This window comes from Macrotis lagotis, chromosome 1, assembly GCF_037893015.1.
Source record: "Macrotis lagotis isolate mMagLag1 chromosome 1, bilby.v1.9.chrom.fasta, whole genome shotgun sequence".
Lineage (NCBI taxonomy): Eukaryota > Metazoa > Chordata > Mammalia > Peramelemorphia > Peramelidae > Macrotis > Macrotis lagotis.
Window position 1 is genome coordinate 798,988,338 of NC_133658.1, and position 27,310 is coordinate 799,015,647.

Below are 27,310 nucleotides of genomic sequence, written 5' to 3' on the forward strand. Positions count from 1 at the left end.
AAATTGAATACACCTTGCATTCTTTTTCTGTTTGTAAATTTTTTGCTTATTTTAAACTTAATTACAAAAGAAAAGGAAAAAAAAAGAACATTTCCATGTATGCAACATAACATGAGAAGATTCAGCATAAAACAATACATTTTCATTTCCAGAAAATCTATATAATAAATACTACTCATTATTTTCTATATTATCTAGTTTTTCTTTGCTTTGTTCTGTTTTCTCTTTTTTACCTGGCATTACTAGTACAACTCAACTTGGCCATAGTACATAATCAAATATATTGCTGTAGATTTTGTGCCAAATTTTTTTCTTATCAGCCTAGAGTTTTTTTCCATTATTTCTCTGATTTAAGAGATTAGGGTCATATTTGTTTCATGGAGGAAACTTGGTAGGATACCCTGTTTCCCTGCTGTTGTAAACAATAATTTTTTTAATTGGAAAATTGGTTTTCTGATCCCTTTTGATCAAACCAAATGGTTATTTTATTTGGTTTATTTTTTTCTATACAACTTCTAGTTTTAAACCAAAAGTTTTAGGACAAGAATTCACTATTTGACAAAAGTTGTGAGGAAAAGTAGAAGACAGTTTGGCAGAAACAGTAATACCTCATACTATAAACCAAGATAAAGTTAAAATAGGATATGATTTAAATAAATGGTGGTATCATAAGCAAATTAGGGGAGCATAGAAAAATGACCTTGTTAGATCTATGGATAAGGGAAGAATTTATGACCAAAGAGACAGAGATGATAATGGGATGGTAAAATGAAAGATTTCGATTACATGAAATTAAAGTTTTTGCACAAACAAAATCGACAACCAAGATTAAAAGGAAGGCATAAAATTGGGAAATTTATTTTTTTACAGCAATTTCCTCTTATAAAAGTTTCATTTCTGAGAACTGAGTTAAAGTTAAAAGAAAAAGGGCTATTTCTCAATTGATGAATGGTCAAAAGATATGTGAACAGGCAATTTTCAGAAGACACCAAAGCTATCTAGACACAAAAATTGCTCTAAATCACTTATTAGAGAAATACAAATTAAAACACACCTATCAGATTGGCTAACATGGAAGAAAAGGAAAATGACAAATGCTAGAGGAGATATGGAAAAATTGGGGCACTAAGGCATTGGTTTGAGGAATTGTGAATGGATTCAATCATTCTGAAGAGCAATTTGGAGTTATGCTTAAAGGATTTTTAAACTGCATATCCATTGACCCTGTAATACTATTATTAGATGCATATCACAAAATGATCAAAGAAAAAGGGAAAGGACCTATATATACAAAAATGTTTAAAACAGCTCCTTTTGATGGCAAAGAACTGGAAATTGAGGGAATGCCCATTAGTTGGGAAATGGCATATGAATGTGAAGTAGTACTACTGTGTTATAAGAAATGATTTCAGAAAAATCTGGGACATTACAACATATGGACTGATATAAAGTGAAACAAGGATGAGCAAAACCAGAACATTGTATACCCTAACAGGAACATGGGGGTGATGGTCAACCTTAATGGAATTGCTCATTCCATCAGTGCAACAATCTGGCACAATTTTGGGGGTATCTAGGATGGAGAATACCATCTGTATCCAGAGAAAGAATTGTGGAGTTTGAACAGAGACTAAAGACTATTACCTTTAATTAAAAAAACCAAAAACAACTGTTATCTTATTATGTACTTTTCTTATCTTTTATATTTTATGTTTCTCCCTTAAGGATATGATTTCTCATCACATTCAACTTAGATCAATGCATATTATGGAAACAATGTAAAGACTAACAGATTGCCTTCTATAAGGGGAGGGAAGTGAGATTAGGGGAAAAATTGTAGAATTCAAAAATAAAATCTTTCTTAAAAAAAAATAAAGTGAAGCGAGAAGAATTAGGAGAGCACTGTGTATCATTAGAGCCATACTGTAATGATGGCCAATAGTGCAAGACTCCAATACTTTAATCAATACAGTAATCCAAGATAATTCCAAGGGATCTATGATGAAAAATACCTTCTACCTCCATAGAGAGAATTAATGAACTCTGAGTACAGACTGAAGAACAACTTTTTCACTTTATTTATATATATATTTTTGCAACTGGCTAATGGCTAATATGGAAATATTTTTTGCACGACTTCACATGTATAAATCGTATCATATTGTTTTGCTTTCTTAGAGTGTAGGGGAGATACTGGAGGGGAGAGAATTCAGAACGCTGAAAATAAATAATAAAATTTAAAATACTACTAATTTTTTGTTTTCAGTTTTATCTCTGATTTTCAAAATTTCTCTTTTTTTGTGTTTAGTAGGGTTTTTATGTTATATTGCTCACTGTTTTTGTTTTTTGTATAATTCATTTATCAGTTCTTTCTCTTTTATTGATGGAAGTGTTTAGAGAAAGAAATGTTCCCTTAAGGACAGCTATGGTTTCATCCTAAAAGCTTTTAGTATATTGTCATTTTCACTGATGAAATTATCTATTATTTCTATTATTTGTTCTTTGACCCACATATTCTTTAGGAATAAATTATTATTATTATTTCTTTTTTGAGTCCCTGTTCAAATACCTTGTATTAGTTATAATTTTCTTATATTGTATTATGTAAATAATGTTAATATTTCTGCTTCTTTGCATTTGTTTATAAGTTTTTATATATATAGCATACAGCAAATTTTTGTAAAGGTGCCTCATAGATTAAGAAATATTGACATTCCTTTATTTGTTATAATTTCCAGAGATCTAAATATCTAAAATCTACATTTTAAAAAATATTTTATGTAGTCTTTAACTTTTTTCTTTTTTTGTTAGTAAAGTGATTATTAAATACTTCCTGTGTTGACTGATTGATTGATAATGTAAATGACTGTTGAGTCAGGATTCTAGAGTTCAAGTTCATTGAATTCACATATTAGGTATGTGAACTTATATGAAAATAAAGTAAAGACTCACCTGGCTTTGTCTCTTGGTGAAACAAAGAGAAAGTGACCTCATTAAACTCTAATAGCTCTGCCAGAAAACAGGTTTCACCACTGCTATGTTGGGTCACCAGATTGCAGGAGAATTCCATGTGGTGGGAGAATTCAGGGCAGAAGGTACGGGCTACAGGTTGTGTCTGGCGTTGTTCTCCCTTGGGTAGAAAGGAGAGATGTGTGGTGACTGAAGTATTAACACCTACTGTTGCACTATATTGCAAAGAAGGCTCCTGCTCAGCCATGACTCTGAGGGGAGAGAAAAAAGCAGGGATATAGTAATGTTAGCTTATCCAGGAAACACATTCAAAACAAAGATTTCATAGGCATATGACTACTATCTTTGGTAGAACTAGTGACAGTGACAAGGGGTTGTAATAGTATTGGTTGACTAAGTGAATCTATAGCACTCAGACACTAATGTTAGGGAATCCTAAGCTAAGAGCTCTGAAAAATGACAAAGGCTTTGGATGCCAGTCTAGCCCAAAGCCCTTAAACTACAGATAAGCTTATCTGTCAGATCTGAGGATGCTGAACACAGGGGAAAATGTCTTAAAATAAAGAATGTATGGAAATGCATTGGGTTCTCTTATGAAGAAGTGAGTTCTTTGACCTAGAGGTAATTCAAATGTAAGATATCATAGAATGAACTTATAAAAGAACTTCTGTATTTATTGCTGATATCATCAAAAATCCATTCTCTGGATCTGCTAGGATTAGAAGGATTTATGATAAATAAATTTGAGGGTTCTTTTGTTCTTAAGGGTCCTCCATCTGCTGCCATAGGTTCAATTATAATCTCTTAGAGCTCTTTCTTTTATTCCTCTGGTCTCCCCTCCTGATCTCATAATATCACAAATTATTCTATTGAACATTTCAAACTGGAACACCCAAGATTTCTCAAACTCAGTAAGAGTCCAAATGAGAACTGATTACTTTTTGTCACCAAATCTACTTCTTTTCTAAATGTTCTTAATATTGTTGTGGGAACCAACATCATTCTAATTATCTAGGTTTATAACTAGATGACTTTCAAATTTGCATATTCAGTTCTCCTCTCTCTTCTGCCTACCTGCTAGACATTTCCAAATGGATGTCATAAGTCAAACTCACCAGGTCCTATGCCAGATTCACCATGTACAAAACAGGACTCATCTTTCTTCCATAAAGCCATTCCTTTTCCTAGCTTCCTTATATCTTTTGAAGACATCATTATTATTTCAATCACTGGGTTAAACTTGACTCTTCTCTTTATTCACACTCAGTACCTAAACTCAGTTATCATTTCTGATACCATATCTTAATACTTTTCCATAACTTCTCTCATTTTAAGCTTCTTTTCATTCATTTGGTTAGGACCCTAGTTCAGGCCCTCCATCATCCTTCCTTTGGGCAACTTTAACTGCCTCCTAATTAGTTTTCCTGCATCCAGGCTTTCCTTTATTCACAAACAATACCCCATCTTTAGTACTGGGCTGTCTCCTAGGCCTATGATGCTCTCCTCACTGATTTCTTCCTTTTGGAACAACCAGTGCCTTTCAAGGCTCAGCTAAGTGCCACCTCTAACAGATCTTTCAGCTGTTGTTAATGCTTCCACAAAAGGTACTTGTATTTACTTTAATGACATCACACAATTTCTGATCTGTGTACATGTATTTAATGTAAAATGTACATTCCTTGAAGGTTCCTTTTTGTCTTTGTCCCCAATCAAGCAAAAGGTCTGGCACATAATAAATACTAGCTGAATGGAAAGGTAGCGGGATAACTACAGCAGGCCTGCCCTTCAGATGAGAAGTGAGTCTAGACAAATCTGGTTAGTCCTAAATCAAAGGATGAGTGCAATTTCTTAGAACAGCAAATCCTTGTGAAATGAATAGGAGTAAAGAGTAAAGCTCTGTGAGGGTCAGGTATCTTAAGTGGAACAAACACTAATCCAAGATAATTAGAAAGGTTTGTTTGTAGTCTAAAATTTAGAGATAAGCCAGAACAACTTGTATTCCAAACAACAGCTTTTGCTGATAAGCTCACAAAGCATTTTAGGAGGGGGAAAAAAGCAAGGAGAAAGCTTGCTAATTTCTTGCCTTTTAACATCAGAACCAAAGAAAGTTGATTTGAATGAACACCTGTTCCAATTCTTAGAAAAGAGCCTTACCTTGCTGCTGCTTGTAAACCACTAGCTCGGTGTATGTGTACTGAGATGGACACAGCTCGAGCAGCTATGACTCCCTCTGATATCCTGGTTGTGTGCCTGTACCTTAGGCTCACATCTAGCAGACCTGAATAAAGAGGTGACAAGTAAACCACTCAGGGATTCTGGTAATCAAATGTTGAACTACAAGGGGTCTTAGGACACTGAAGACAGAGAAAGTCAGAGCTAGGGCAACCCACTAAAACAATTAAATTTTAGCTTCTATTTTTAGTAGAAGGCTATACTAAAATGTAAAAGAGAATGTCTAAGTCAGAAGGTGTTGGGAGCCAGGGTATCTAAGCTGTTTGACACAGTCTCAGCAAGAAGACTCAAGGCAGCTACACTGCCTGATGGAACAACATTTCCTTCTTCAATATATATAGGGATTTCATGCATATCAATATTTATAGGTTTATTATTGATTACAATATTTACTTACCCTAATAGTGGAATGACTATAAAGGAAGGATTTCAGAAAAATTCCTTGAATAAAACAGATTGTAAACTGTCCAAATTTAACAGGACTGCCTCTCCCTGAGGCATACAAAAGGCTTCAACATTATGAAATCTCTGGAAAACCCAGCACTGGGAATTCCAAGGAGATACCAGAATATATACAGGGAAAACAGATACAAGATGGGGCAGATAGAATTCCAGGGAAATTAATAGTTTTGCCCCCCTTACCACACACAGGAATTTATGAAAAAGATGGTGAGAAAATAGTACAGGTGACTGATATGTGAACTCCAGCAGCCTTAGTTTCATGGGAAAGAATAAAAAAGTCACAGAAACTGTGGTTTCTACCAACAAGGCCAGAAAGAAAAATTGGTTATTGTAAGAGTTAACGGATGGGTGGACAAGCATAAAGACCCTCACTACAGACTGTTAAGGAAGTGTATCAAAAAACATTACCTACACAAAAAATATAAAAAACTTTCCATTAAAAGAATTGCTTAATTAATAACTAAATGAATTAACAATTATACAATGTAGTAATAAATATGGTAACAGACAGGTTGAGGTCATTGTGGTCTGAGTAGGGATAAGAAATCAATTAACTATATGATTATTAAACTTGTAATCACATGATTAAAACTTGTAACCATATGAACTATATGATGATGAAAATTGTACACTCTTGTAACCAAGGAAATGATCTCAGCTTGCTTGCTTGCTTGAAACATACATGATTCTGAAACTATAAAAATAAATTCAAGCAGCTGACAGTCAGTCAACCTGCTCCTGCCTATACCCACTTGTTGACTCAACTCATTTCGCCGACTCTATCCCTCCTGTCAGGTTCCAAGAACCCCGCGGAGGCTGGACCCCCACAAGAAGGGATCTTTGAGAACATATAATCCAACCACTTCATTTTAGAGATTGTGAAAATAAGGATGCTGCAAGAGAGCTTAACAAGAATTATTCAGCTATATATTGGACTACAAGACCTCCAAGTTCTCTTCCTCTGCCGACATAAATTATTAGGGCAAGAGGGTCCTTATAACATGGTTATCATGGAGCTGGAAGAGAATTATATAGATTTCATCCAGGATAGGATGAAACTGAGGTCTAGAGAGAAGAGACTTTCCTCAGTTCACAGAGCAAGTTAGTGGTAAGAAAGGAAGCAGAATTCAGGTATCCCAGGCCACTTTGCTGTAGGGTTTCTGTTGATTGACTTAAAAACCCCAAATTATCTCAGTAGCTGTGGAAATGATTTTCCACATCAAACTTTGGATCACAATGGGTTTTTGGAAGGTAAAAGGAAAAGAAATCCAGTGCGGTAGCATTTTTCAAAGGAGGGAGAAAGTTGATATCTACAGAGAAGGTGTTATAGCAACATAGCTCAAAAAATCAACTACAGAAAGAGCTAAAGATCTAGTGCTATGAACTTTTAGAATTTAGAATCCATAAAAGGCAAATTTTCTTGAGCCAACAGAGAAAGACTAACTATCCTGCCATCATCCTTTTTATTTCAAGTTTGGCTTAGTCTCAGTGCAGAGCTTCCTATTGATTAGAGTTCACTATGCTTACACAATCATGAAACATATTATGCTCTCTCCAAACACAATGTAAATAATCACCTGAAAAAATATTCAGTCTTAGTGAAAATTTAAATTGAGAAAAATTAAGAAAATTAAGTTAAGAAATTAAGAATGGGGCAGCTAGGTGGCGCAGTGGATAAAGCACCGGCCCTGGAGTCAGGAGTACCTGGGTTCAAATCTGGTCTCAGACACTTATTACCTAGCTGTGTGGCCTTGGGCAAGCCACTTAACCCCATTTGCCTTGCAAAAAAACCCAAAACCCTAAAAAAAAAAAAAAAGAAATTAAGAAAAAACTCTAGAATACTCTATTGTATCACAGGATAAGAATACTGAAGCATGGAGGTAAGACTAAGGAGGAGGAGGTAAGCTGGGAACACATTTTTTTTTTGAATTTTTAAATTTTTAACAAAACTTTTTCACATTAAAATATTTATGTTGTAAAAGTAAACATAACCGAACCCCCCAAAAGAAAGAGAAACTTCAAGAAAAATAAAGTGTGGGGGGGAAGTGTGCTTCTGTCTTTATTTAGATACCATCAGCTCTGATTTTGGGAAGGATAGCATTTTTTTAAATCTAAGTCCATCAAAGAAATTGCTTCAATATTTTTTTTTCCCACAGTTGGCATTGCTAGTCACATTTCTGTACATCCTATTCCTCCCCATTCCTATTTATTGTATTGTCTCTCCTTTCACCCTGTCCCTCCTCAAAAGTGTTATATCTGACTACCCTCACCCATGATCTTTCCTCTCTTCTATCCCCTACATCCTCCTTCCCCTCCCTGCTCCCTTTCTCCCATCCCTTTTCTCTCCCATTTTCCTTTAGAGTAAGATAAATTTCTACATGCATTTGAGTATGCATGTTATTTCCTTTCTGAGCCACTTCCAATGAGAGTGAACTCATTCACTTCCCCCATCTTCTCCCCACTCCATTGCAAAAGCTTTTTCTTGCCTCTTTTATGTGAAATAACAGCCCATTCTACCTCTCCTTTCTCTTTCTCCCAGGTACAGTCCTTTTTTGCCCATTAACCCCATCTTTATAATTAATATATCTTCATATTCAGCTCTCTTCTGTGCCTTGTCTATATATGCTCCTTCTAACTTTTCTAATAAATGAGAAGGTTCATATAAGTCATTAGTATTATCTTCCCATGCAGGAATACAAGTAGTTCAACATCATTAAGTCCCTCATAATTTTCCCTTCCTATCTGTCCTCTCTATGCAAGTGAAGCATAAACTTTCTGTTCAGCTCTGGTCATTTCAACAGGAAAGTTTGAAAATCCTCTATTTCACTGAATGTCCATCTTTTTCCCTGAAAAATTTTGCTGAGTAGTTTATTCTTGCTTGTTGCCTTCTGGATTATCATATTTCAAGCCCTACAAGCCCTTATCGTAGAAGCTGAATTTTTTCTTTCTGCCTGCTTGTAATATTTTCTCCTTAACTTGGGAGCCTGGAAGTATTCATTTTGGGATCTCTTTCAGGAGGTGATTGGTGGATTCCCATAATTTCTATTTTACCCTCTGCTTCTAGGCTATAAGGGCAGTTTTGCTGGATTATTTCTTGAAAAATGAAGTCTAGGCTCTTTCCCCTGGTCATTTCTTTCAGACAGTCCAATAAATTTTAAATTATCTCCCTTGGATCTGTTTTTCAGGTGAGTTTTTCCAATGAAATATTTCACATTTTCTTTTTTTTTTGTTTTGGCAAGGCAATGGAGTTAAGTGACTTGTCCAAGGTCACACAGTTAAGTAAATAGTGTCTGAGGCCAAATTTGAACTCAGGTCCTCCTGACTTCAGGGTCAGTTGCTCTATCCATTGTGCCACCAAGCAGATCTCACATTGTTTTCTAGTTTTCATTCCTTTAGTTTTGTTTTACTGTTTCTTGATTTTTCATAAAGTTATCAGTTTCTCTTAGCTCCATTTACATTTGAAGGAATTATTTTCTTCAAAGAGCTTTTGTATCTCCTTTTCCATCCGGCCAATTCTTCCTTTTAAGACATTCTTCTCCTTATTGACCTTTTGGACTGCTATTTCTATTTCTAGGCTGATTAAGATGTTATTTTCTTCAGTAATTTTTTCTGTATCTCCACCAAGTCACTGACTCTCCTTTTTCTTTCCAATTTTTCCTCACTACCACCTTCATTTGATTTTCAAAATCTTTTGAAAGCTCTTCCATAGCCCAAGACCAATTCATATTTTTCTTGGAGGTTCCAGATACAGAAGTTTTGACTTTGCTATCTACTGAGTGTGTAATTTGATCCTTCACAGGATCAAAGTAATTGTATATGGTTGGATTTTTTTTTTCCTGTGGTTTGCTCATTTCCCTAGTCTATGACTTGATTTTAGTAAGTTTTTGTTAAGATAGGCTTCTGTTTTCAGAATGGAGAATGCACTGCCCAAGCTTTTGAGGGTTTTTACAGCTGTCTTTAGGGACCTCAATTCCTTCAAGGTTTTATGAGAAGCTCTGACTGCTCTACTGAACACAAGCACTCCCCTATGCCCTGGAACTGTGAGGGTCCTTGCTCTGCTATGGCAGTCAAATTTCTTTTCCTGAGACTGGGGCCCAGACTTTAGCCTGGATCCTAGCATGGACAAAACCAAAGAATCCTGCCTCTGGGAGAAACAGCAGAGAGATCTGTGCAATCTCCCCTGACCCCCTTACCATCCTTGGCTGAGCATTCTGCTGGGTGGCTTTCTAGGCCTGTTCCTTATCCCTGGGGCTGAGTCTATGCTCAGGCCTGCACTGGACTGGGTGCAAAGTTTTCCTGCTGTTTTTCCAAGTTGTCCTTGGTAATCCCTGGGCTGAGGGGTCTGGAAACTGCTGTTACTGCCAAAGACCCAGGTGTGCCCAGGAACTTGGGTGCCCTGTGGGCTATTCCTGGATGATTGAAGCCAGTTAGCTCCCTTGCAGCCTGGGCTGTTCGCCTTTCTAACTCTGGTGTAACAGACCTTTCCTGTGGATCTTCCAAGCTGTCTTGGGCTGGGAAATTGTTTCTCTCAGTCTTTCTGTGGGTTCTGCCACTCTAGGATTTGGTTGGTCATTATTTTAAAGGTATTTGGATTAGTCTGGGGAAAGCTTGTGGGAGTTCCTGCCTCTACTCCACCATCTTAACTCTTCCCCAGGGAACACATTTTAAAAATCTTGCAGAGATAAAAAACTTGTTCAAGGATATTTACCTTAATATTTCATTAGCTTGTTAGGTATGTATTATGTTTAAGGAATTGTATTCACAACAGATACAAAGATGGAAACACAGATTTGCTTCTCAAGAAGCCCACAATCTATAAAAGGGACACAGGTATAGTAATAAGGATAATACTAGATAGAGTATAATGGGAGCAAAGGAGAGACTGGGCAAATTTGAGGAGAAAAAGTACAATTGTAGTTTAGGGACTCCATGAAAGGTATCAGGGAAAGAGAAAGCTCCTGAAATGAATCTTCAAGGGAAAGATATAAAAACATGAAACAAGTACCATTTCAGAAATCTGGGAATAGTGTGAGTGAATTCACTTATATGACAGCTGTCATTTTGGAAAATAATAGTACATTTTGCCAGGATCTTAGAATACATGTCTGAGAATAAGGTGAACTAAAACTGGAAAGGCAGTTTCAAACCAGAGTGTAAATATCTTAAATGACAATGGAAAGAATATTTAATTTTAATTTAATATTTAATTTTAGAGGCAATGGAAGATTTTGAACAGAAGTGGATTCATCCAACTAGTGCCTTAGAAAGATTATTTTTGGCAGCTGTGTGAAGGATGTATTAAGGAAAGGAGGCAGATCAGCAAAGAAGCTGTTAGCAATGGCAAGATATGGGGAAAGGGAAGATACTGAACTACAGAAGTGGCTACAATATAAATAGCAGTAAATATAAGTAGAGAAGAGGGAATAGGTAATGGAGTTATATGGAGGTATAATCTAAAGGACTTGACAAATGACTGGAAATTTAGGAGAGGAGGATAAAGAAAAATCAAGAAGACTGGAGATTTCAATCCTGGCTTATTTGAAAGAAAGAAAATTTGAAGCAAGAGATTTGGTTTGGGGTGGGGGAGATGATTAGTTTGCCTTTGGACATGATGAGTTTGAAGTTCTAGCAAAATTATTCAAGTTGAGCTATCTATCAGGGTGTTTGAGAGCTGGTACTTGAGCTCAGGGGAGCTAGATTTATAGATGTGGAATTATCTCCTTAGGTGAACTGATAACTGAATATGTGGTTGGCTGGTTGGGACTTGTTCTTCATTAATGAAGATTAAAATGATGTCACTATGTTTGAGACAAATTACAGTGTGTCCTACTGTGGCTGATCAGACCAATATGAACTCGGAATGCTCTACCACAGGTTGGGCACAAATAGTCCATATGAACTGGGGGGGGAGGGGTACTCTAAACTTAGATTGTCACATTTCCTTTGAAGTGCTTCAGTTTCTCATATAGTGCAGCACCTCCACTGATGCCATATTGGGCATTGATTTGCCAGTGTCTCTGATGCTGTACAATCAATTCTAAAGTTCTTAAGAGAGACCTTCAGGGTTATTGCTTCTTCTGACCCCCTTATGAGTTCTTGCCCTGTGTGAGTTCTCCATAAAGTAGTTTTTTGGCAAGTGTTTATCTGGCATTCTAATGTGTTCAGCTCATCGTAGTTGCACTCTCTGTAGTAATACTGGAATGCTAGGAAGTTTAACTCGAGAAAAGACCTCAATGTCTGGTATCTTCTCCTGCCAGGTGATCTTCAGAATATTCCTAAGACAATTTAAATGGAAATGATTCAGTTTCCCTACAAGACAGTAATAGGACTGTCCAAGTTTTATGGGCATATAGCAATGAGGTCAGCACAACAGCTCTGTAGACCTTCAGTTTGGTGGTCAGTCTAATACCTCTTCTCTCCCATACTTTCTTTTGGAGCCTCTGAAATACTGAGCTAGCTTTGGCAATACAAGAGTCAATCTCACTGTCCATGTATACCTCCTTCCTCGGGAAGGTTACTGCCAAGGTAAGTGAACTTGTCCACAACACTCAAAACTTCTGTTTGCTGTAATCAATAGTTTCACATATGGATGGTATGGCGCTGCCTGATGGAGCATCTGTGTTTTCTTGGTGTTGTTAGACTAAAAGCAGCAGAGAATCGATCCATACTTTGTGCACTTCAGCTTCAGAGGGTGTAAACAGAAGATCATGTACCAACACTCTCTCCAATTTGGTCTTGGCTTTTGTAACCTTTTCAAGTTGAAGAATTTGCCATCAGTATGTTAGCTGACTTTGAGGCCATGTTCATCCTCATTGAAGGCATTTGATAACATGGCTGAAAACATCATACTAAAAAGTATGGGAGCAAGGACACATCCTTATTTCACTACATTGGTGACTGGGAAATCTTGAGAGTATTGTCCACTATCCAGAACCGGGCATGCATGCTGTCATGGAACTGATATACAATACTGATGAACTTCTCTGGGCAATCAAATGATGACATAATTTTCCATTAACCCTCATACCAGAGTATCAAGGGCTTTGGTCAGATATACAAATGTTATATACAGACCTCTGTTCTATTCCTGGCATTTTTCCTGGAGTCATTGGGCAGCAAACACCCTATTGACTGTTACTTGGCCCTTTCTGAATCCATGCAAGCTGCCAGGGAAGTGACCATCTTTCAGATGAAGGAACAGACTACTGAGAAGGACTCTAGCAAGAATCTTACCAGCAATGAATAAAAGAGAAATACCCTTGTAATTATCAAGGACAATCTATTCTGCTTATCTTTATAGAGATGGACAATAGAGGCATCCTTGAATTCTCGGGGGATAACCTCTTCATGCATAACCTGCATAATTTGTCAGTTTTTGGATGAGCAATGGACCCCCACCTTGTAGAACTCACCTGGAATAGAATCAGCACCAGGTGCTTTGCCACTTGAAAGTAGCCTAATGGCATTCAAAACCTCTTCTTCAGTTGGAACTTCAGTTAGGGACTGATTGACTTCAACTTGAGTTAAGCACTCAATGGCTTCTGCGTGGATTGATGATGGTCTGTTAAGAATACTATGGAAGTATTCAGTTCATCTCTCTAGGATCATGTCCCTATCACTAATCAATGCAGATCCATAAGCACTGAATATTTGAGATGTATCATGTATTTGGTTCATAAATAGCTCTCAGGACGTTATAATAGCATTTTGATTTGTTATTGTCTGCACAAAACTTAATTTCTGCCTTCTTACTGAGTCAAGAGCCCTGCATCTCTCTAAATTTCACTTGGACTTTACTTTTTTTTTGGGGGGGGGCGGTTTGCAAGGCAAATGGGGTTAAGTGGTTTGCCCAAGGCCACACAGCTAGGTAATTATTTAAGTGTCTGAGGTTGGATTTGAGGATTTGAACTCAGGTACTCCTGACTCCAGGGCTGGTGCTCTATCCACTGCGCCACCTAGCCGCCCCTGGACTTTTAATGGAATTAAATGCTGCCTTCTTGGAAATGGATGAACTATTAGCAGCTTCTGTATTTCCCCATCATTTTCATCAAAGCACTCTTGGTGCTTGCCAGAGTTCTGATCCAAATGAGCAAATGCAGTACTGTACACCAGATCTCTGAAAGCTGCCCTCTCCTTTTTTGCTTCCCTCAGTTTTCCCTCCACTTTAGCAACAAACTGCTCCTGCTCAGAGAGAAACTCTTAATTTTTTGACATCAATTCTTCTAGTATTCATTTGACCTTGGGGCCACTGCATTGGTTGAATTTGAATATTTAGCCTAGAGAGGATGCGTCTGTGAACAGTCCAGCACTCTGCACCACACATTGCCTTTGTCACTCTCACATCCTGTCTTATCTCTTCTCCTTACAATCATATAGGTTAATAGATGCCAATATTTGCTATGAGGGTGCATCCAGTAAGTTTCATTGCATTTAGGTAAACAGAAGATGGTGGAGGAGGTCATGAGATGTACAAGCAGCTAATATCAAGATACAAAAAATTGAGACAAAATAGGACCCAGAACAGATTCCCATTAGATTATCTCAAGTTTTAGAGCAAGGGTGGGGAGCATCTGTCCCGCAGGCTGAATAAGACCTGTGAAATCATTTGGTCTGGCTGAGCCAAGGCAACCACAAGTGGGACGCGAAATTCAATAATTTTAGTAGATTTTTTTCATAGCAACATAAATTTATATTAAGTGAATCATAATGATAACAAACTTTTAGGAATAATCAAGAATGTTCATTAGGAGATAAGTGGGACATATACAGGTACCTTATAGGACAAACACCTGTCACCTGTCCTCAGTCTGTCTGACTATATTGTGGTGATTCAGAGTACAGTCAGTGTCTGGCAGGCTGGGACTGTATACACTGCTAACACAATTTGGTGAACTACAGTAATCCAGTGATGACGAGATGAGATAGTTCCTTGAAAGGTGGATGACCTTGCCTCTGATGATTATCAACTTCTTCATTGACACAAGTGAATAACCCCAATTTTTATCCACACATCTACAATCAATAATTCTTACATAAACTGAATATCAGATGAAGATTAAGGAAACTGCAGTGCCCAGAAAAGACTTCAAGAATTGAGGTTCCAAATCCAAGATGCAGGATTAGAACTGTGAGAAAGCAAAATAACTGAGTTGGTGGCATTACACAGTTATTAAAACTTAATTGGTATGACATCCTACAAATGGCAACTATAAATATGCAGAGTGTTCATTTTTCTAAGAGAAATGGACAAATGATAATTTTTTGTTGTTGTTGGAGTACTAAGTTTGTGTACCAAGTTTGTGACAATGCATTAGCAGTAATGGAAAAAAGTCAAACTGTAGCGTCATTACAGTTCAAAACAATGAATTTCAAAATTCAGTAAATTGGGAGGCCAAATGCATCTGGATAAAAATGATGCTCTTTAGTAGAGTTTGGAATCACAACAAGCCACTTTCACTAGGTCTTGCTGTGACACAGACAAGTTATGTAATGAGTGAGCTAATCACAAAGCTGAGGCCTCATGTAAAGGGGGAATTTGTGAAAGAGAATTATTAGCAGCAGACAAAGTAAACTGTTTCAGATAGTTTATCTTGGAGACCCATCTCAGATGTGATAATATGTAGATTACTGACTTAGCAAAGGAATGGAAAAATGGAAGGATTCTGCAGATTTCCAATTTTTCTCTCTGACTTGTAATGAGACAATGGCTATAACAACTACTGTCCAACTGTCCATTTTCATTTGTGGAATAAATGCATAATTTGACACGTGAGAGGAACTGCTGTCACTTGAAGCCATGTATATCCCTACAAGAGGCAAGGACTTGTTTTATCAATGAAAAATATTTAACTAACATTTTAAAAGTTAAGAGGCCTTACTACAGATTGAGCTCCAGCCATGGTGGGTTCACAAAAAAGGGTTAATTGTATCTGTCAATAAAGAACTGAATTGTCCAAGTGATTTAATTATATACCATTGATTCAGACACCAAGAAAGTCTCTGAGACTAGCCATTATAACTCAAATGTAACTTCAACAGTAGTGTCACTCAAAAATTTTGACAAAAGCAGAGGAATTAATTGTTGCCAGTTTAAGGAGTTCCTGAATGATCTTGACTCTGAGTATGGTGATCTTGTTTATCTCTGTGAAGTGTAATGGTTGAATGACAGAAACATGCTCATGAGGTTTTATGAACTGTGAAATGAAGTTAAGCAGTTGAAGGGAAGGAGATGTCTGGGAACTCAATAATAGTATGATGGCTTGTGTGAGCTAGCATTCAGGTGGACAATTACCAAGTACCTCTCAGAGCTGAATTTCAAGCTACAGGACCCAAACCAGCTTCTCAGTTTCCTGCTTTCGATTTATTTATTTATTTTGGTTTTTGCAAGGCAATGGGCTTAAGTGACTTGCCCAAGGTCACACATCTGAAGCCATATTTGAACTCAGGTTCTCCTGACTCCAGGGTTGATGCTTTATGTGGATAAAGCACTACCTGGCTGCCTGAAGTTCCCTGCTTTTAATCCTGAAATCATCTGAAGGCAAATTAAGGCTGTGGAAAGTACAACTTTAAAGGAATAACATGATGCACCATTTTCTCACTTTGGAAGGACAAAAGCCTTCTATGACACTTGAATATGTTGCTCAATTTGTAAAATTGAGATTTTTAATGAAAGATTTGAGGACATGAAAAGTAAACAAATGGAACTGAACATCTTTGCTACAATGTGGAACCAGCTGATGAACATGAAATCATTCAGTTGCAAAGCAATGATGAGCTGAACGCTAGGTACAACAACCTCCTATAGTTCTAATTCTATAAATGTTACATAAGCAATGATGAATTTCCAACTTTGTGGAGACATGCATTGAAATATATATCTGTGTTTGGAACAACTTATTGCTGTGAGCCGTTCTTTCCAAAACTTACCATTGCAAAGAGTTGCCTGTGCTTCAGACTGAGTGATGTAAACCTAGAAAAGCACTTGTGAATAGCAGTATCATCAATACTACCCAACATTACATGCTCACCAAAGAAGCAGTCATTACAGTAGGGGTGAGTTAATTAAATGTTTGACTAATTACAGAAAGCTAATTTTTAAGTTGATAATTTTGTGTGGCCCATGAATGACTTTATTTATTTTTTAGTTTTTTGCAAGGCAATGGGGTTAAGTGACTTGCCCAAGACCACACAGCTAAGTAATTATTAAGTGTTTGAGGCCGGATTTGAACTCAGGTATACCTGACTCCAGGGCCAGTGCTCTATCCACTGGGCCACCTAGCTGCCCCCATGAATAATTTTATAAATATCCAAATGGCCCTTGGCAGAAAAAAAGGTTCCCTGTTTTAGGGGAAAGAGAGAAGATGATGATGCACAAAAATGTCTGAGAAATATGAGAGAGGTAGGAGAAAAAGTGGTAGACAATAGTATCATGGAAGCCAGAGAAGGTCAGATTATTCAGGAAAAGCAGATAAGTCAATGCTGTTAAAAATGCTGTGGAAATTATTGGTGGAGTTGTGAACTAATCCAACCATTCTAGAGAGCAATTTGGAACTACACCTAAAGGGCAATAATACTGTACATACCCTTTTATCCAGCAATACCACCCTTAGTTCTACCTTCGAAAGACAATTAAAAAAAGGGGGTGGGGAAGATTTATGTGTACAAAAATATTTATAGTAGCTCTTTTTGTGATGGCCAAGAAGTGGAAATCAAAGGCATGGTTATCAAATAGGGAATGGCTAAACAAACTATAATGTAATATTATAGGACTATTAGAAATGACAAAGCAGGATGATGTCAGAAAAACCTGGAAAAACTTACACGGAGTGATATATGACTAAATTGAACAGACCACTACATCAATAAAGTCCGATGAAGAATTGTGATTGTCTTAAATTATTCTTAGCAATACAACAAGCCAAAAAGAAAAAATCCCACAGAACTAAATGATGATGCACTCCATTTGCCTCCAGAGAAAAAACTGATACTTACTGAATATAGAAACATTTTATTTTTCACTTTCTTTCTTTGATTTTTTCCTTTTATTTGAATCTTCTTGTGTAAAATGACTAATATGGGAATGTTTTACATAATTGCACATGTATAACCTATATCTGATTGCTTACTGTCTCAGGCAAAGGGGAGGGGAGGGAAAGAGGGATAGAATTTGGAACTCAAAACTTTAAATAAAAATGTTTTTTAAAATACTGTTCTATAGTGAAAGACTGACTGAGATTTCAATGGTCTAAAGGGCTTTCAGGAGGAGGCAATTAGAGCCCTGGACTTGGATCAGGAAGATATTAGTTCAAATCTAGCCTTAGATACTCACTGTAATTCACTGGTCAAGTCATTTAACCTTTGCTCTGGCTCAAGTTTCCTCATTGTAATATGGGGAGTTTCTATTTTTCAGGGTTGCTAGAAGATAAAATAATAGCACTATATAAATTATAGTTACTATACTTGTATAAAGAGAAGATTAAACAAGTTTTGCTTGACCCCAAAAGGCAGAACCAGGAGCTAAGAGCATATGTCCATTTACTCCATTTACTTTAATGAAAACACTCAGAGTTATCTGAAAATATAAAGGACAATCTTGGAGAAGCAGTGAGCTTTACTCATGACTCAAGTTGTCCAGGCTGAGAAAAAACTACTTATTGAGGATGCTGAAAAGGAAAATAATGATTTGGGAAGGAGTTGCACTAGTTCTTATAAGTCTCTTCCAACTCTGAAATCTTGATATCTTAACAAAAACTTATTAAAATAACAACAAACTTAAGTCAGATAAATGGAGAACTACACTGAAAGGAAGTAGGGTTAAAAAAAAAGAGAAACAAAGCAAAAATAAATGCTACTTTTGAAAGGAAATATAAAACTTTTTTTCCCCATTTTTTTTTTTATTTACCTGCTATTTGGGCCTGGAATTCATCCTTGTTCTCTGATCTGGCAAATAAAGGTAGGTTAAAGGTCTGCAGTCCCACATTCTTGTGAAGTTGCATGGTCACCATGGCGCACAGTCGGGATAATGGTAATGAGCCTCTGGCAACCATTTGTTCTCTGACATTAGGGTAATAGTACCTGTAAATAAATAAATATAGAACTTCAACCAGAAGGAATGTTGTCTATGAATCATTTTGATTATTTAAGATCCAAGTTTTGTTACAGCTACTATCAAGACAACAAATATCATATGATTTATGTCATTGGTCTCAAGTCCTCTAATAAGGTTTCCCTTGATATTCAAGTAATTCTTCTAATGCATGACTGACTCTGTTGTCACTCTTCTAAAGAAAAAAAACCTTTTGTTTCCCCAATGCATAAAAAAAGGATAAATTCCTGATGTGGTCTTCTAGGTCTGCTACAATCTTCCTTTAATCCTTATCTCAATCCTTCTCCCTCTTGAAATGTTTCTTCCCTTTTTTTGTCTCAGTTGAATTGGACTACTCTCCTTTCTTCTATTCTTGTTTTGACTTTTCCTAAGCAAATGCCTTATTATTCACAGAGTCACAAAGGGAAGCTGTACACAGAATGTGATTAATAAAAGTTTAAGAACCTTCTTCACAGGAGAAGGTTTGTCCACAAGATAAAGAAATTCAATAATAAAAATATATACACATTATCTATATAATGGGAATGATACCAAATAAGTAATTTGAATTAAACTTGGGCAACATGAATAATATAGTTTCAACAAACATTTCTTGAGCATATAAAATGTACAAAAGATATTTTTTAAAATGTATAAAGATGGTAGAGATAAAAAGATTAAATAGGACATAATCACTGACATCAGGGATTTACAGTAAAAAAAAAAAAGGGGATATGGAGGCAAAGCCAAGATGGTGGTATGAAGACAACATTTCCCAGGAACTCCTCCCCCCAAACTTCAAAAAAAAAAAACCCCAAACAAATGATGACTCTAGTCAAAATTTAGAGGGGCAGAACCCACAGAAAGACTGAGAGACCCATTTTCCCAGTCCAAGATAACTTACAAGTTCTGTGGGGGAAGGTGTGTTTCACCAGGACGGAGGTTTGGAAAAAAAGCTGCGGCTGCAGCAGCAGCTCAGTGCAGCCCAGCCCAGAGATCACCAGCAACAGCTTGAAGGGGCAGTGAGAGAATTCTGCTGCACCTAGGTGAGTGTGGAGTGAGGAGCACGGCTGCAGAATCTGCAGCAAGAATCTGGAGAAAGCAGTCTGCACCCCCCCAGAGAGAATAAGGGAAGTCTGCAGAAATTTCTCTGGTAGGGGTAGGACTTTGCTGTTTGCCTACACTCAGACCCAGGTTGCAGTTTGGGCTTCCAAACTAAGATAGTTGGATCCCTCCTTATAGCCCAGGGCAGAGAGAAGTATGGGGGCCATCTACATATGAAAGCACAGGCAAGAGAACATAAGACCTTGGAGGAATAAAGGTCCCAGTGGGGTGACCCCTCAAAAAAACCCCAAAGCCTTGGAAGTGCTGTCGTGGGCTGAGGAAATGAGTTAAACAACAGAAAAAGAAGAATCTGACCTTAGAGAATTACTTTAGTCCCATGGAAGATCAAAATACATACTCTGATGATGACAAAACTGAAGCTTCCATATCCAAAACCTCCAAGAGAAATAGAAAATGGGCTCAGACTATGGATGAGCTAAAAAAAGACTTTGAAAAGCAATTAAGGGAGATGGAGGAAAAATTGGGAAGAGAAATGAGAGTGATGCAGAAAAGTCATCAAAAGCTTGGTGAAAGATCTACCAAAAAATGCTGAAGAAAACAGTAAGTTAAAAACCAGTTTAGGCCTAATGGAAAAAAAGCAAAACAAAAGGCAAATGAGGAGAAGAATACCTTAAAAAGCAGAATTGGCCAGCTGGAAAAGGAGATAAAAAAGCTCTCTGAGGGGCAGCTAGGTGGTGCAGTGGATAAAGCACCGGCCCTGGAGTCAGGAGTACCTGGGTTCAAATCCGGTCTCAGACACTTAATAGTGACCTAGCTGTGTGGCCTTGGGCAAGCCACTTAACCCCATTTGCCTTGTAAAAACCTAAAAAAAAAAGCTCTCTGAAGAAAATAACTCCTTCAAATGCAGAGCAGAACTAAAGGAAGCTGATGACTGCAAGAAATCAGGAAGAAATAAAACTCTTCCAAAAAAGCCAAAAATTAGAAGAAAATGTGAATTATTTCATTGGAAAAAACAACCAATCTTGAAAACAGATCCAGAAGAAATAATTTAAAAAATTATTGGGCTATCTGAAAGCCATGACCAGGAGAAGAGCCTGGACTTCATTTTTCAAGAAATAATACAGTAAAATTGCCCTGAGATCCTAGAAGCAGAGGGTAAAATAGAAATCGAGAGAATTCACCGGTCACCTCCTGAGATCCCAAAAGAAAAACTTCCAGAAATATTGTAGCCAAATTCCCAAACTTGCAAATCAAAGAGAAAATTCTAAAAGCTGCCAGAAACAGACAATTCAACTACTGAGGCCTACATAGTCAGGATTACACAGGAACTGGCAGCATCTACATTAAGGGATCACAGGGATTGGAATATGATGTTCCAGAAGGCAAAAGATCTTGGTTTACAACCAAGAATCAACCACCCAGCAAAACTGAACATCCTCTTTGAAGGGAAAAGATGGACTTTCAAACTTTCCTATTGAAACAACCAGAGCTGAACAGAAAGTTTAATCTCCAAGTACAGGACTCTGGTGAACCATAGAGGGAGTAGAAGAGAAGGACTAACTATGAGGAACTTAATGATACTGAACTGTTTGTATTCCTTTATGGGAAGAAGATATTGATAACTCATATGAACTTTCTCATTTATAAGAGCTGTTAGAAGGAGCATATATAGACAGGACATAGGAAGAAGAGGAATATAATGGTATAATATGGTAAAAAGATGGAGTCAACGGGTGATAAAAGAAAGTATTGGGAGGAAGGGAAAGGAGATGAAGAAGCTAAGAAATTTCACATAATAGTCAAGAAAAAGCTTTTTCAATGGAGTGGAAAGGGGTAAGGCAAGGGGGAATAAGTGAGCCTTCATTCTCATCAGAAATGGCTCAGAGAGGAAATAACATACACACTTAATAGGGTGAGGAAATCTATCCTACCTTAGAGAAAAATAAGAAGGAAGGACCGGGAAGGGCCAGGATAAGGTGGAATGGGGGAAGGGAAGGGGGGAAATAGGTGATAGAAGAGAGGGAAGATGGAGGAAGAGGGAACTCAGATTCAACACACTTTTGGACAGGGCCAGAATGAAAGGAGAGAGAGAATAGAATACATGAGAGTGGGGAGGAAAAGAGTGGAGGTACATCTAGTAATAGCAACTGTGGGAAAAATATTGAAGCAACTTCTCTGGTGGACTTTTGATAAAGCAACTCATCCCAGAGACAGAGCCATTGGAATCTGAACACAGATTGAAGTACATTTTCTCTCTCTCTCTCTCTCTCTCTCTCTCTCTATTCTTGAGGTTTCTCATCTTTTTGGGTGGGGGTAGGTGGGTTATGTTTACTTTTTAACACATACAATTTACATCAATGTATGGCATGGAAACAATGTAGGGACTATCAGACAGCCTTCTGTGGGGCGGGGAAGGGAGGGGAGGGGAAAAACTATAGAATTCAGAGCCTTGCAAAAAATGCTGGGTACATATTGCTATTGTATATAAATTGGAAAACAAATAAAATGTTAAAATATCAGAAACAATGGGGATATGTCATATACACAAATAACTATCACGATTGAGAACAGGAGTTCTCAATCTGGACTCACGAAACTTGCTTTTCAAATATTTTGATAAATATATTTCAATAAAATTAGTTTCTTTTATAATCCTATATACTTTCTTTTATGCTCTTAAAAATATTTTTCTGTTAAGTCCATAAGCTTTCTTAGACTTTCAAAGAGATCAAAGACACAAAGAAAAAAATTAAGGTCTCAAATTTTAGCAAGTTCTGTTACGTATGTGTAATTTGAGAGAATATAAAGCTATTTATTCCAAAAATGTAGCAACTAAATCCATTTACTTAAAGATTTGCAACTGTTAAGATCTAGAAATGTTCTAGAGTGTTCTAGAAATTGTGTGATGGAGCTTGTTAATACCTCAAAAATATTGAAAATTGCTTCTATAACATAAAAAATTCTGATATAATCTGTCCCAATATACACATAACTGCTAAGCTACAAATAACTGTAAAAGTTACCCGTCGATCATATCTGCTACTCAGAGATTTGACTGCATAATGTCATTAAGCTGGTTTGGAATATCAGTTTTCTTGCAATTACATGAAATATTCTGTTTCCCCAAATAAAAATATAAAGAAAAGGTTTTTTCCCCTTTTGGCAATACAATCAGTTATAAATCAGATTGAAGGAAAATAAAAAATGCTGAAGAGATTGTGGAAAAACTAGGTACATTATTAATGCACTGTTGGTAAAGTAGTGAAATGGTCCAGCTGAAAGGTAATTTGGACTGTACTCTAGAAAAATCAATAAACTGGGTCTTAGATGTGTTGCCACTACTGGATCTGTATCCCAAAGACATCAAAGAAAGATGAAAAGGACCCATATGTACAAAAATATATACAGAAGCTCTTTTTGGAGTGGCAAAGAATTGGAAACTGAGGGAAGGCACAGGAAATAGGGAATGGCTGAACAAGTAGTGGTAGATGAGTGTAATGGAATAAGGCATACTTCACAAATCACAGCTTATAAGCTGGCTTTATTTAAGTTAATAATCTTCAACAATGGGCTTTTATGGGACAGTCAAAAAATTAAATTTTAGTTTAGCATCTGCCATTTACTTGTTGCATGTCACAACACATCTTCTATACCTGGCTTCAGTGTACTCTTCTGCTAAATGAAGAGGTTGGACTGAGAATGCTTTAACGTCTATTTTTATTCTGACATTCTCTGCTCTATGGCCATTTCCAACTCTTAACCATGCATCATTCTAATTTCCCTGTTAGTGCTAATGTTCTATGTTTTAAGGTCCCTTTCAGATCTAATGGTCTTTGCTTCTTCTATGACATAGGAAGCATATATATCCTCAACTCAAGGAAAAACATGGCATCAAGTATTTTGTATTCTACCAAAAACTGTCAGGGCTAGCCTGTACAAGCAATGAAGAAAGTGTTTTTTACATTGTTGTATGGTGTTATGATTCTAAAGAGAAACCATTCACAAGAAACATTTACAAATAATTCAGAGTTATAAGGAACTTCAGTGGTTATCCAATATAAAACCAACTTGAAAAATCCCTAGGGGATGGCTAGGTGGCGCAGTGGATGGAGCACCAGCCCTAGAGTCAGGAGTCCCTGAGTTCAAATCCAGCCTGAGACACTTAATAATTACCCAGCTATGTAGACTTGGGCAAGCCTTTTAACCCCATTTGCCTTGCAAAAAAAAAAACAAAATCCCTAAAGTGATTCTCTAGGTCCTATGTGAAAACATCTATTGCTGTGGAGTCCTTGTTACCTGTGAGGCAGTTCCCTAAAGGTCTATTAAGACTATTGGAATTAAAGTCACAAAACGGTTTCATTCTTTATCCTTATATTGCCAGTTTCCAGCACAGTGCCTGACACATAATAAGTATTTAATAAATGCCCGCTGATTGAATGTTTCAGAAATATACTGCCAGTTAAATAGGAATTAGATGTGGAAGGACTTTAAAGAAATATAAAGTACCACAAACTTAGCAATTATTTTTATTGTGATAGTTGTAGCTCTGTTTGTCAAATTTATTAGTATAGTCAAATTTATTAGTATAGATATAGAGCCTTCCCTGGAACTGTAAGCCCTGAGTACTTTGGTCCTAAGCATTGCTGAAAACACTCTTCTCTGAGTGGTGGTTACCCAAACCCACTTTGTCTGATGAAGACTTCTTCCAAAATTTGCCTCTTCTCAACTTTTGCTCATTGCTACCAGTTCTCCACAACTATTTTTACAGTACTTTTATAAGACAGTCTCTTCAGGTTAAATATCCCCACTTCCTTCAACTCATCCTCAAAAAACAGGGTGGTCGTGGTTGGCTTTTTCCTTATCATCTCATGTTTGGATTATTGTAATAACCTTCTAGGAGGACCTCCTGCTTCAAGTTGCTCTCCATTTCCATTTATTTTCCATTTACCCACTTAGCTGAGTTCCTTAAAACAAGAAGTTTGAACATGTCACCCTCCATTCAATAAACTCCAGTGGCTTTCTATTGCTTTTAGGAGCAATGTTCTGTTTGGCAATAAAGGCCTTTCATAATTTAGCTTCCTCCTAACTTCTAACTCCTCCTCTCCTTCTATGTTACTCTCCAATATGTGTACTCTTTAATCCAGTGGCACTGGCTTCCTGGCTATTACACAAACAAGACAATCCATCTCTTGGCTCCAGGGCATTTTCTCTGACTGTCTCATCCCTGGAATGCTCTCTCCTCCATGCCAACTACTGATCTCTCTGGCTTTCTTTAAGTCCCAGGAAAATCCCAGCTCTTAAAGAAAGCCTTTTCCAACTCTTGTTAATTCCATCCCTCTATTATTTCCAATATATCCTGGATATAGTTGGCCTTAGATTATTGTTTGCATGTTGTCTCAACCCCCACTAGACTGTAAACTCCATGAGGGTAGGGATTGTTTTTTTGCCTCTTTTTGCACTGGACCTGGTACATAATAAATGTATATTGAATTGAATTGATGCAGGTCACAAAAACCTTCAAGTCTCATGAGACTGATGGTCTTCTTAGATTATTGCTATTATTGAAAAATTTATCCTCTGACACTAACCCTATTATGAGAAGCCACATCACACTTAGTTAACCAGGTTGTTTCTTACTTAAAAGATATATATTCAGTTTCTGTGACTTTTTGAAGCTCTTCCATTTTGAGAGAATGTCAATTTGGGCTCTATTGGTATATAATCTTTTGAGAAATTATAGTCACTTTTAGAACAGAGTCGCTGTGAGGTATTATATCAAGATGAATTATTATTACCTGCACCAAATTTCAAACTGGACTCCTCCTCCAGGCACCAATCCACACACTGAGAAGGCACTAAGCAAAAGTCTCTGCACTGGTACATTGGGTGGAAGCAGGATAGAATGAAGGCATCTGTGGTCGAAGATGGGATCAGGGACACACAGGGTAGTTGCTGAACGAAAAGGCTTTAAAGTAATTCCTTTGGAAAAGAAGAGCAACTCAATGTAATACTGTTCAATAACTTTTTTTGAGAATACCAAACACCTCCTAGCTCTGGGTCAGGTCCTGGGAGGGGCAAACAATGGATCACAGGTTAATTCTGGCCAAGTCACTGTACCTCTGTGAGTCTAAAACTCTTCCTCTGTAAAATGAGGAGCTTGGTCTTTCCCTACATTAATATTCTAAATTTTAACTTCTCTTCCAGCTCTGGCATTCCATGCTTCCTAGCACTGACATTTTGAGTTTGAAGGTCTTTTTTTAACTCTGATATTCTTTACTTCATGGTCCTTCAAGTCTAATATTCTATGGAAATAACTATATAGGTGACATACAAGTAAACAATTTTACTTGGAGCTTAGAAGACAAGTAAATGCTATTACCAGAAACGTCCTCTCTTTTAAGATTCAAATTTATCATGCAATCCAGTGGAATTTATCTATCAGCTCATAAGTCATTAATTATCCCTCTTTCCTTATATCAGGACATCAACATTTGGATGTCAATCTTTCAAAAAAAATGTTTCTCTATATTTGTCATTATAGGGGTGAAAATAAGGGCATAATATTTTGTTTGAAAGTCCCAAGATAGTCATTTTGCCTCTAAGCAAATCTGGGCATTGAAAGTTCAAGTGCTATCTCTTCCAAAAAAAAAAAACTCTCATTTTTCAAAGTGAAAGTTATTTTTCCATTCTCTGAACTCAATGGTACTTCAGACATTTATTATATCTAAGTCAGGACATTTATTACATCTTACATTATTAGTGTCTTATTCCAAAGGGTAGAGACCATTTCTTTTGCATCTCTGTAACCTTGCCTCACCTACACACTGAGCCCTGCTCCCATCCTCCCAACTCCCCATCCTAGAAGATGGAGGTACTTAAACAACATATATTTAAATTGATACACTATACCTACCACTTTCAGGTAACTTAGTTCCTTTTAATGTACTGTCCTTTGAATCTTGAACAGGAAAGGAGTATTGGACATAACAGTCTGCTTCTCCCCAGACTGTTGACTGGAGTGGGATGAGTCCTTTAACTTTTTCCACATGGATCTCGAATTGGTGTTCTATCAGTCCATCTCCCTGACCATCTCTCTGCTAAGGAGAAATAGAAACATTCTTATAGGATGAGAAAAATAAATTAAGCGGCCATTTTCCTTTTTTTCATTGTTGTAAGAACCATGGATTGATAACATTGATATGAAGAAAAAAATGTAATATACAGCAAAAACAATGAAAAAAATATTTTTTTCATATAAAGCATATTTTCAGCAGAGCAAGTATACTGATTTAGTTAAATGCCTAATATAAACTGCCTATTAAACCTGGGGTGATTGGTAGATTCCTGATATTTGATCCAAAGGCAATCAATTATAGCCTTTTGACACAGCAGAAGTGCTGGAGAAAATGTGGTGATGAAAAAAAGGCAAGAGCCTTGGAAAGATCTGGCCAAGACTTATACAGGGAAATTAATATAACCAACCTTGTAGAAAAATAA

General features: G+C 37.0%; 1 protein-coding gene across 7 annotated transcripts in view; it reads right to left on the reverse strand.

Moving 5' to 3' along the window:
- The window catches only part of C2CD3 (C2 domain containing 3 centriole elongation regulator), a 161,913-nt gene that overhangs the window by 48,891 nt on the left and 85,712 nt on the right, over nt 1-27,310 (reverse strand). For all 7 annotated transcript variants that reach the window (XR_012474392.1, XM_074216853.1, XM_074216852.1 and 4 more), the window contains 5 exons: nt 26,727-26,910; nt 25,609-25,792; nt 18,566-18,738; nt 5,125-5,248; nt 2,953-3,221 (listed from right to left, as the gene is read on the reverse strand). Coding sequence is in view for 6 of the 7 variants with exons in the window: in XM_074216853.1 (XP_074072954.1) it covers nt 2,953-3,221; nt 5,125-5,248; nt 18,566-18,738; nt 25,609-25,792; nt 26,727-26,910 (934 nt within the window). In the remaining variant the exon portion in view is untranslated. The remainder of the gene's footprint in view (nt 1-2,952; nt 3,222-5,124; nt 5,249-18,565; nt 18,739-25,608; nt 25,793-26,726; nt 26,911-27,310) is intronic.